The sequence below is a fragment of the Macrotis lagotis genome, chromosome X (genome assembly GCF_037893015.1).
Source record: "Macrotis lagotis isolate mMagLag1 chromosome X, bilby.v1.9.chrom.fasta, whole genome shotgun sequence".
NCBI classification, from domain to species: domain Eukaryota; kingdom Metazoa; phylum Chordata; class Mammalia; order Peramelemorphia; family Peramelidae; genus Macrotis; species Macrotis lagotis.
Genome location: NC_133666.1, coordinates 10,245,107 through 10,257,442, shown reverse-complemented (window position 1 = coordinate 10,257,442; position 12,336 = coordinate 10,245,107). Strand labels below are relative to the sequence as shown.

General features: G+C 40.9%; 1 protein-coding gene across 3 annotated transcripts in view; it reads left to right on the top strand.

Annotated features, from left to right (window-relative positions):
* TMEM164 (transmembrane protein 164) overlaps nucleotides 1–12,336 on the top strand; it is a 146,921-nt gene that overhangs the window by 79,924 nt on the left and 54,661 nt on the right. For all 3 annotated transcript variants that reach the window (XM_074204884.1, XM_074204885.1, XM_074204886.1), the window contains exon 2: nucleotides 8,693–8,742. In XM_074204884.1, the coding sequence (XP_074060985.1) occupies nucleotides 8,693–8,742 (50 nt within the window). The remainder of the gene's footprint in view (nucleotides 1–8,692; nucleotides 8,743–12,336) is intronic.

The window sequence follows — 12,336 nt, the reverse complement described above, 5'->3', positions numbered from 1 at the left end:
ATATCAGGAGAAAGGAAAGTGACCAGTGGTTTGAGTGCTTCCTCATCCTGTACTTCTGGAAGACTTCGGACAAGAGTCACCCAGGATGGGTCACAATTTGCATCACTGGAGGGAATTTCCAGACTAGTGAGATCATAGCTCCAGCTGACTATCTGAGAATTTCCTCCACTTCATGCCTCATTGCAATTTGCCTAATTTTAGCTTCTTGAGTTGAATGTCCTTTTGACGTTTGTATACATGAATCACCCCATCTGATGCAATGTTTCCCACTCTTCCCACTTGCTCCCCCCCCAACCTGATACTTATATACTTTCAATGTTTGTAGCATATTTGGACTTTTCATGGAATTGAGAGCTGCAGGAGCCCTCGAAGGCCCTCTAGTCCAACCCCCTCCTTTTATAAAAAAGGAAACTGAAGCCCACAGAGGGGATGTATCTTACTTAGTCATACAGGTAGGATTGAAACCTAAGGCCTCTAATTCCAAACACAAGGTTTCCCCACCCACCCCCACTGCTTTATCCTCCTCGGATGTGTCTGGTGTAGAGCAAGACCCTGAGCCCTAAGGTTGGAGCCCAGATATGGAAGAATATTTCTTAAAAATACCATAATCATTGATTGTTTTCTTCCTTCTCTCAATTCTTGGTTCTTATTTCAGTCAAATCCAAAGAGGGCCTGGAGCAAAAAAAGATCTGTGGTATCTTCCAAAGCAGAAATTTTGTCTTGTAGTTTTATTGGCATAATTGGATGTGGTAAGATACAGTCAGATGCTTAATCCTTTATTTTGTTTGGGAATAAGAATTCTAAGTGACTTTAAGCCTGGAGAAATTCCCTGAGGATGCACTTTTGGAGGTATAGCATGTGGAATATTTTGAATGAGCATAATGGAAATTATTCTGCTCCTTTCCTTTCCTTCTTTTCCCTTGCCTTGTCTTGCCTTGCTTTCCCTCCTTATGGAGTTTTTCTTCTTTCTGGGTAAGGCATCTGTCAGACTCATGTTCCCTTTGGTTTCTCATCACAGAAGGTCCCTCTCTTGGGCCTCTTTCCCGTTGTCTTGGTTACAGACTTCTTAGTCTTTTGTCAGCAGACTGGACCAAGGAAGACTTTTTAAAAATAGTGACTTTGAGGCTAGCTCTGTGTGCTGCCGCCTGTCCAGTGAGGCTTTAGAGAGATGAAGTAACTGCTTTCAAGCTCCTACAGGGTAGCCTTGGGCAAGTGTGCTCATAGTCTCAGTGACAATGATGATTGGAAAAGAGGATGTAGGTCCACTGCTGAGGCCAATAAACAAGAGAGAGAACCTTTCTTCTATCAAAGGACTCTGTCTCTGGCCTGTGGCAGTGTTTTCAGACAGTTGTGAGGCTTCAGAGAAATCTTTCCGGAATCTTGTAGAAAAGTAGAAGATACTTGGATGTGTATTTTTTGGAACTCACATTTCCAGAATTGTCTAGTTATCACCTCAGAGGTGTTTACTAAGTCCAAGCACAGACTGTGTGACCTGGGTGTTTTACAAAGCACTTAACTCTGAAGCCTTTAAGTATATGACTCCACCTGCCCCCCAGTCATCTTTACTTTCATTTTTTTTTTTTTTTGCAGGCATTGGATGAAGTGACCTGTCCAGGTCACATAACTAGTGTCTGAAACTGTATTTGAATTCAGATTCTCCTGATTCCAGGACCAATACTTTATCCGCTGCAATGCCACCTACCTATCCCACCTCCCCATGCACCTACTCTGTGTTAGAGCTGGATGGCATAGGGAATAAAGGATGGGCCTTGTAGCCAGGAAGATCTTGGTTCCTCACCCCATTAATAGAAGAAGTTTTTCAAGTAGCTCCTTGTACAAATGAAATGACAAGTCCACTCTTTCTCTTCTTATGTGCCAAATACTATAATAGGTGCTGGAATAAAAGATAAAAATAAAACAATCCTTGCCCCCAGATAGCTTACATTCAGGAGACGGCATATATAAAAATACAATATAGTTAAAAAATAAATCAAGATAATTTGTGGAAAGACACGGCAACTGAGGAGGTCGTGCTATTATTCATGGGGTCGTGAAGTGTTGGACAGGACTGAAAGAAAAGGCATTCGTGGTATCGATGTTCTTCGGTCGTTTCAGTTTTGTCCAACTCTTCGTGACCCCATTTGGGGTTTTCTTGGCAGAGATACTGGAGTGGCTTGCCATTTTCTTCTCCAGTTCATTTTATAGATGAGAAAACTGAGGCAAACAGGGTGAAGTGACTTGCCCATGGTCACACAGCTTGTCATTGTCTGAGGCTAGATTTGAACTCAGGCCTTTCTGACTTTAGGCCCAACATTCTATGCACTATGTTGCCACCTAACTGACCCCACTTACAGTGTACCACAGACAATACTAAGCATTGGCAGCCACAAATAAAGTAAATAATACTGCTCCCACGCCAAAGGAGCTTACATTCTAATAAAGAGAAACAAGGACTATAGGGAAATAGTGACCTGGGAGCAATGTATTAGACAGTAAGAAGACTGGTATTTTGCATTAGAGGGCATATATCCTTGCCCTTAATGGTAGTATTCTTTACAGTCGATTTCTTTCTCTCCTTCCCATTCCCTTCCATTTTGCAGATGAGGAAACTGTAGGTAGTGGGTAAATCTCTTGTCCAAGGTCATACAACTAGTGAGTTTCTGAAGTCAGGATTCAACTCCTGATTATGTCTCCATACCTTAAGGAACTTCATAGTTTTGGGTGGGGAAAAGAGGTCCAAAGAAGTAAATAATTTAGGGGGAAGAGATAGCATTAATGAGCATTAATAGCATTAATGGAGTTCAACAATGATCATTAAGTAAAGGTTTGTTGAATTCATTCATTTATTTAGTAGATATCTGTTGTGAGCTTGTTCTGTTCCAGACTGTCCACTTGATCTTTGATCTAAGATCACAGGATCCTGCACTTGGATCTGGGAGGCAGCATTGGGTCTGAACCCCTCATTTTACAAATGAGGAAACTGAGTGAAGAAGTGACTTGTTCAGGATTACACTACTAGCTTCTGGTCTTTTGTCCCATGTTAACACCCACAAACACCTTCCATTCAGGTTCCCTTTCTCTGGTTCTCTTCCAGTTATTTTTTTTATTATTATTATATAAGTATTTTATTTGTTTCCCAATTGCATATGATGGTAGTTTCTACCAATCATTTTTTTTGCAAGGTTTTGAGTTTTACAATTTTTTATCTCCCTCCTTCCCTTCCCTACCTCCTCCCCCCCCCAAGGGAAGGCAATCTGATATAGGCTTTACATTTGTATCCATAATAAGCAAGAAATGATCAATAAATGGGGGGAAAAATCCAGCATTATATGTGATGTCCCACACCTATGGACCCCCCACCTCTGCAAAGAAGCAGAGAGGGGATGTTTTCTTATATTATTCCTTTTGGGGTCAAGTTTATTCTTTTTTTTTTTTAGGTTTTCGCAAGGCAAATGGGGTTAAATGGCTTGCCCAAGGCCACACAGCTAGGTAATTATTAAGTGAGACCGGATTTGAACCCAGGTACTCCTGACTCCAAGGCCTGTGCTTTATCCACTACGCCACCTAGCTGCCCCAAGTTTATTCTTTATAATTTGACAATCTTCAATTTCAGTTGATTTGCTGTGGTAGTCCTTTCCCATTCCCATTGTTGCAGTCATTGTTGCTAAATGTTTTCTTAGATCTACTGTTTTCATTCTGCATCTCAATTAATGTAGCTCTTTACAGGTTTGTCTGTATTTATCAATTCATCATTTTTATGGGGTTAAGTGACTTGCCCAAGGTCACACAGCTAGGTAATTATTAAGTGTCTGAGGTCGGATTTGAACTCAGGTCCTCCTGACTCCAGGGCCAGTGCTCTATCTACTGTACCACCTAGCTGCCCCCATCATTTCTTATAATACAGTCATCTTCCTTTGACAGTCCACAATCTGTTTAGCCATTTTCCAATCGATGGGCATCTATCACTTTGTTTCCAATTCTTTGCTGCCACAAAAAGTGCTGTTATAAATATTTCAGTGTCATGAGCGCTTACTTTTTTTTGTCAGTTGCCTCTTTGGGCATATGCCTAGCTGTAAAATCTCTGGATCAAAGGATAGTCATGCTTTGTTGACATAATTCCAAATTACTTTTCATGATGGTTATATCTCCCTTGCTTTTGCTGGATGACTGATCCTTATCCTGGAATGATTGACATATCCTAGAAGTATGCTTTTTATGCTACCAAAGTAGCTTGCAAAGTAGATAGAGAGCTGGTCTCAGAATTAGCAAGACCTGAGGTTTTCTAGTCCTGCCTTCAACTCAGACTGGTTGAGTGACTTAACTTTTTAGAGCTCTAAGCAACTCAGATTTGAATTTGTTTATAATGATAATAAAAACTAATGTTTATAGTATCCTCCAGCTTGCAAAGTACCCTCCAGTTTCTATCTATTACCTCATTTGATCTTCATAATCCTATAAATTAGGAAATGGAGGCTGAGAGAGCTTAAATAACATACCTCGTAAAGGCCTGAACTTGGCTCTTTCTTCCTGTTACGCCTATCACTTTATGCATTGTATTAGTCAGTTCTCTTAGCTCATGTCTGCAACTGGCACATGAGGCCCTCAAGACTCATGCATGCAACATTATTACATATTATTATTGTACTCATTGGTAATATGGATTACTTGATAGTCATAAATAAATTTTAAATTCTATATGTGACCCTTGACAAGTTTTTGTTGGGTGATGCAGCCCAGAAGAGCTAAAAGGTTGAACGCCCTTGTAGGGGTTCCTGTAGGATCATTGCATTTGGAAGGGGACTCAGAAACCCTCTCATTTTATCGAGGAAGAAACTTTGGCCCAGGAAGAAAAAGTGACTTGCCCAAGGTTACTTACAGAGTCAGAACTCTAGAGCTGGAAGGGCTCTCAGGGACCAGCTACTTCAGTCTCCTTATTTTACAGAGGAGGAAATTGGGGCCAGAGCAGTTAGATGACTTGCTCAAGGTCTCACAGTTTGTAAGTAACAGACAAGATTTGAACCCAGTCATCAGACTTCAGAAGCAGTACTCGTCCCCTATACTATTCTTTGTATTATAAGAGTATTTTTCATCAATGGAATTTCATATACCAATAAAATTATAGGCCTGAACTGTCTCCCACCCCCTCATCCATATCTCTCAAATGTTGATTATGGCATGTAACTTCTCAATGTTGATGCACTTACATTTACAATGCACCTCCCTTTTGCCCTTTGGGATACCCTCAACTTTGATTTAATGATTTAATTCAGGCTTCCTTTCGGGAGATAGCCTAAAGTGTCCCAGGAAGACCTGAGTTCAAATCCAGTCTCAGATACTTACTGACTGTGTGATCAAAGGCAAGTCACTAAACCTCTATTTGCCCTAGTTTCTCTAACTACAAAACAGTGTTGTTGTGAGGCTCAAATGAGATGCCATTTGTATAGTGCTTATGCTAAATAAATTCTTCTTTCCTTCTTATTCAGTACTGGGCCTAGTTCATTATTCCTCTCTGGGCCCTGTTTCAGATCTGATGGACTAACAAGTAGACTGCTCAACCAACTGCATCCCTGCCGCCTTTGCTTGTATCAGTGACTCTGCCCTTCTCCCCTGGGTGCTTGTGGATCTCATTGAGGAGGCCTTGTCATCTTCTGATACAGTCAGCACAACATGATCCACAGACAAGAATATCCAGCCCCAGTCTGTTGGGACAGTAGACTGATTTCAAAGGATTTTTCCTCAAGAACTTTTCTGTTACACACTATAGTTTAATGTATATACAAAGGGATTAAAAAGCCATTCCTAGGCCTCAGTCCTGCTGAGTTTCTGTGACCTCCAGCAGCTCAGTCAGAGCCTTAGTCACTAGTATCTGTGTCCAATAGCTCCTGGATCTTGCCAGGATATATCCAAAGCCCAGGCCTTCTACTCAGAGATAGCAACAGCAACATTTCTACAATGCTCTGAGGTTCATAAAGAACTTTGTTTCCTATCTCATTCAGTTACACAGCTAATAAGGCTGTCTAAGATAGGATTTGAACTCAAGTCCTCCTAACCCTAATTCTGGCATGCCATATACCAGAACACCCTGGTATCTGCAACATTAGGTCTGCAGTAGCGATGTTATTGTTCAGCCATTTTTTTCAGTTGTTTCTAACTCTTCATGGCCTCAATTTGGGTTTTTCTTAGCAAAGATATCGGAATGGTTTGTCATTTCCTTCTCTAGTTCACTTTACAGATGAGAAAACTGAGCCAAAGAGGGTAAAGTGACCTGCCCAGGGTCACATAGCTAGGAAATGTCAGAGACTGGATTTGAACTCGGGAGATAAGTCATCTTGACTCCTGATAGGAAAAATTTATCTAGGCGGTTAAGGACCAAGTAAATAAGCAGATGAAGAGGAGAGACTGAGGGATTTTTTAGAACTCCAATCTCACCTCTCCTACCTTCTACTACTTCCCCAGGAGTGGATGTGATGCTGCATGCAATCCGTATTCTTTTCTAATTACACAGAAACATCTTGTCTTGCCCTAATGTTGAGACGGCCCAAGACAATTTCTCCAAGCTTATTAAGCCATATATTCTTTCTTTTTTTAAAAAATTATTTATTTATTTTGAATTTTACAATTTTCCCCCAATCTAGCTTCCCTCCCCCCACTCCCCACAGAAGTCAATCCCCTTCCAAATGCTATGATCCTACAAGAACCCCTACATGGGTGTTCAACCTTTTAGCTCTTCTGTTTCCACAGTATACATTGATCTAAGTTGAATGTGATGAGAGAGAAATCATATCCTTAAGGAAAAAAAATAAAGTATAAGAGAGAGCAAAATTACATAATACGATAACTTTTTTTTTTAAATTAAAGGTAATAGTCTTTGGTCTTTGTTCAAACTCCACAATTCATTCTCCGGATACAGATGGTATTCTCAATCACAGATACCCCCAAATTGTACCTGATTGTTGCATTGATGGAATGAGCAAGTCCATTAAGATTGATCATTGGGGCAGCTAGGTGGTGCAGTGGAGGGGCTGCTAGGTGGGACAGTGGATAGAGCACCTGCCCTGGAGTCAGGAGTGCCTGAGTTCAAATCTGGCCTCAGATGCTCAATTACATAGCTGTGTGGCCTTGGGCAAACCACTTAACCCCATTTGCCTTGCAAAAACTAAAAAAAGAAAAAAAAGGAAAAAAAGAAAAAAAAAGATCATCAACCCCATGTTGCCATTAGGATATACAATGTTCTTCTGGTTCTGCTCATCTCGCTCAGCATCAGTTTATGCAGATCATTCCAGGTTAAGCCACCTATTCTTTCAATAATAATATTTAAATTCTTTTTTTCTTTTTAAATGATTTTTAAGGGACAGCTAGATGACACAGTAGATAGAGCACCAGCCCTGGAGTTAGGAGGACCTGAGTTCAAATGTGATCTCAGACACTTAATACTTACTTAGCTTTGTGATCTTGAGCAAGTTACTTAACCCCATTGCTTTGCAAAAAAAAAAAAAAAAACAAGCAAAATGTCTCATTAACTTTCTTATCTTCTTTGTTCTGTATTGATGTCACCACTCACAAAGTCACAAATCAAAGCCCTTCCCCTGTCATGAATGTCTTTAATCAAGCAAAAAAAAAAAGAAAGAAAAGAAAAAAGTCAACACATTGGATGTCTCTACAAATATATTTCTCACTCTATACTTTGTAGACAGTCATCTCTTCTAAGTGGTGAGAAGCTGGTCTCGACTTCAGTCTTCTGGAAATGTGTTTGGTCATTGCATTAATCAGAATTCAGAACTCCTCCATGGTTCTCTTCCACAATATTGTAGCCAATCCATCCAGTGTTCTTCTAGTTCTGTTCACTTCACTATGCATCAGTTCAGCAAGTCTTCCCAAGTTTTTCTGAATCTGCCCTTTTCATCAGTTCTTAGGATATAGTAATATCCAATGACATTCATACGTTCCAGTCTTTTCAGCCATTTCCCATTTGATTGACAGCTCTCTGATTTCAGTTCTTTGCTACAACAAAAGAGCTGCCGTGAATATTTTGGTACAAACTGAGTCCCTTTGTTTAAATTTTTTATCTCTTTAGTCTATTAACCCTGTAATGGCATTTCTGGATCAGTATAAACACAATTTAGTGACTTTAGGGCATCATTTCAAGTTACTTCCCAAGACTATTTCACAATGCCATCATCAGGGCATTAGTGTCTTGTCCTCCCACTACTCCACCAACATTTTTCATTTCCTTTCATGATCTGAAAGGTATGATTGTTTTAATTTGTATCTCTCTCATCATTTGTGATTTGAAGTATTTTTTTTCAAATGACTGTTGAAGAGTTGGATTTCTTTCCTTTGAGAGTTAACTGTTCCTATCCTCTGACCATTTATTCACTGAGAATGAGTGGCTTGTGCTATGTTTTGGATATGAGATTTTTTTTTTTGCAAGGCAAATGGGGTTAAGTGGCTTGCCCAAGGCCACACAGCTAGGTAATTATTAAGTGTCTGAGACCGGATTTGAACCCAGGTACTCCTGACTCCAAGGCTGGTGCTTTATCCACTATGCCACCTAGCCGCCCCATAGATATGAGATTTTTAACAGAGACTTCCTGTACAGATGCTTTCAGGCTAACTTGTTTCTATTCTGATTTTAATCACCTTGATTTTCTTGTACCTGTTTTAATTCAAGACCATTTGTTTTCCATTCCAGATCTTCCTCCTTGCCTGTCCTCCCTGTCCAGGTGTTGTGGTCATCTTCAGGTAAGCTTATGAGTGCATTACTTTGAAGGCCTTGACTTGAGACACTTCTTAGGATTTTTGAGGTTCAAGTCAGTCAAAGGCCACTGGAGGAGGAGTGATGGAGCCAGGAATGTGTTCACATCCTTGGTCTGTTTCCAACTTTTAGCTTCTTTCTTCTAGAAAAGGCAGATTCCCTGGGGAAGGGAAATATCCTGGCAAGACTTTTTAGGAGGCCTGCAGATGTTGCCTTGGGAAAGACTGATAAGTGCCTTTGATTTTGACCTTAGTTCACTGAGGATAGTTGTTAGTTTTAAGAAGCATTACTTTGAAGACTTTTGTATTGTTTTTAAGATGTGCCTTTTAACAAGAAGAAAGAAAGGTGATACCATGGTAGAATTCAGAGAAATCTTAAAAATGCCAGAATCATCCCCCCCCCAAAAAGAATTTTAGGGTTTAAGGAACTTGAGGAATATTTAATCCAATCTCTCCCTGAAAAAAAACCAACCCTTGTTTTTGTTTGTTGTTCCTTGTTCCTTCTTTGAGCTGGAAAAGGACCAATGACATGGAGGGGATGTCTTGACTTGCAAACGAGGCAGAGTCATTATCACTCTTTCCTCCAGAGTCAGCTGAGTCTAGTGGCAGGACTTAGGTCAGAAGCACTGATGTTGACACCAAATGCAATGGAACACCTTGGTCTTTTTAAGCTAAGATCTTGTCTAGGTCTGAGTTTGTCTGAGGAAACCCCCATTCATTGATTCAGTGATTTAAGGCTAGGTAAGAAATCAGGCAAAAGATGGCCTAGTTTTCAGACTCAAAAGAAGGAAAAAAAAGCAAAGAAAAGAAAATCAATCTGGGAAGATTGAAACCCTCAGGGTTTCTGGACAGAACAGAAATAATTGCTGTTTACACTCAATCTAAGCCTTCAAAACCCAAACAGTGACCAAGTGAGGCTTAGGCTAAGACCTATTATTGCCCTATCAGTGAGAGCTAGAATGATCTGGGTTCAAGGCATAGTCAAATAGCTCCATTTGAATCCTCATCAAAGCCTGGTTTTCGAGAGCTTTATTTCAAGATATAATAAATGAAATTAGATGGGACAGAGGAGTTCATTGTCCCAGTTACACATACTCAACTGGTGGTCAGTGCAATGAGCACCAACCCTGGAGTCAGGAGGGCTTGAGTTCAGATTTGGCCTTACTAACTGTGTGGCCTTGGGCAAGTCATTTAACCTTGACTGATTTGCATCCAGGATCATCCTGATTCATATCTGACCACTGGACCCAGATGACTCTGGAGGGGAAAGTGAGGCTGGTGACCCCCCCCCCCCAAATCCAAATCACTTACTTGTCAGATATCACCTCCCTGATGACATGGTCTTCTTTGTGAATGAAGGACAAACTACAACAGTTTGATTGTAAGAACAATACCTATGCATACTGAATTATTTTCTGTAAGCCCAAAGGAATCTGCTATAGTACTGGGTTCACCCCTGTGGACACCCCATCCTCCTCCATTACCTTTTTTCTAGTTTTTGCAAGGCAGTGGGGTTAAGTGACTTGCCAAAGGTCACACAGCTAGGTAATTATTATGTGTCTGAGGCTGGATTTGAACTCAGGGACTCCTGAGCCCAGGGCTGGTGTTCTATCTACTGAACTACCTAGCTGCCCTCCCCCTTGCCTTTTTCCTAGACCAATCCTTTAGAATCACATTCTTATGACCACACACTAATAAGGATTTTGAAGGAATAACAAGTCACACATACAGATTTGTGGTTTCATGTGCAATCATCTTTTTTGTCCTCCATTCTACCATGTTATGGAAGTGCTTGCTTTATTTCTTATGCTCAGAATAAAATAAATAAAATTTCAAAGAAAAAGTACTGGAAGGGAACTCTGTGGCCAAGACTAACTTATTAAAAAAATCCCAAAGGGATTTCTCTATTACAACATGTATGACAGTTGGGGAGCCAGTCTCTGCTTGAAAACCTCCAAGGACGGGGAACCCACCATCTAAAGTGTAGTGGGCAAAAGGACTTCACTTGAACTCTAGAAGCACTGAGTCCAAATCCTGCCTCAGACACTCCTTATTTGACCTCAAACAAGTTACTTTTCCTGGGGCCTCAATTTCCTCCTCTTTAAAATAAGGGGGTTGGACTAGCTGACTTCTGAGGTTTCTTCTAGCTCTAGCTCTAGGGTCTTGTGTGCAACCTAGGACAAACTCCTTCTGTGCTTTGAACCTCAGCTTACTCGTCTGTCAAAAGAATTGGACTGGGTAATTTCTTTTTTTCCTTTTTTTTAGGTTTTTGCAAGGCAAATGTGGTTAAGTGGCTTGCCCAAGGCTACACAGCTAGGTAATTATTAAGTATCTGAGATCAGATTTGAACCCAGGTCCTCCTGACTCCAAGGCCAGTGCTTTATCCATTACGCCACCTAGCTGCCCCCTGGACTGGGTAATTTCTAAGGACCCTTCCAGTTTAATTTCCAGGAGCCTTTGCTTCTGTGTGCCTTCTCTCTGAGCTAACAATCTCCTTATCACTAAAATGAAGCCAGAAGGGAGTGGGTAGAAGTTGGGTGAGATGAGTATTCCAACTGGGAAGAACATGAATAACAGCTGAATAAATGTTTGCTGAATTGATTTTCATTGAATTGAAGTCAGCAAATATTGACTGAGTATCTGCTATGACAAAATCCCCCAAATAAGTACAATAGGAAGAGGAAACGGTGAAATGAGACACATCGCTGTTTCCAGGGAACATCTATGAGGAAGAAGAGATGACAAGGAAACAACATGCAGTTGCACAAATAACTACCATATATGAGGTCATATATGTTAAGTGCCATCAGAGGGACACAAGCACCATTAGCAGGGGATAACAGGTGAGGAAGAGATGTACCTGGGAGCTTCAGGATTTGTTGTTGTTGTTCATCCTTCATTCTCCAAGAGGATCAATGACGTCAGGAGAGTGATGTCTTGTGAATTAGAATTTTAGTGAGGCAGGGCTGTGCAGTCACAAGCCTCACTCTCTCCTCCAGAGTCATTGGAATTCAGTGGCAAGACAGAGCTTAGGATGACTGAAGATGGCCCAGGATGAGGTGGGGGCTCAGGAAGGGCTTCACAGAAGTCAGACCATCAGAAGTGTACTTTGAAGTTTAGATGGCATTTCAATGAAGTAATGTAGTGCCAAAGAGACAAAGACCTTGGGCTTGGAAGGGAACTCAGAGGTCATCTAGTATAACCCTAGGAGGCTCATGGTGGGAAAGTGAGTTACCCAAGACCACTCAGGAGCCCTCTGGTCATTTCAGTATGCCTGATTTTTTATGACCTCTTTAGGGCGGTTTTCTTGACACTGATACTAGAGTGATTTGCCACTTCCTTCTTCAGTTCATTTCACAGAGAAAGAAACTTGAGTCCCAGGGAGGGGAAGGGACTTGCTCAAAGTCAATCATAGAATCCTCACTCTAGAGCTGGAAGGGACCTCCAGGGAGAAGAGACTTTGCGTTACCAAAGTTAACAAATGTCGGATCTTCTGACACTACCACCATCACTCTTTGCCCTCTTCCTTGGCTGTCCAATTTAGTCCTATAATAGGAAAGAGACTGCAGAGGGAAGAACAAT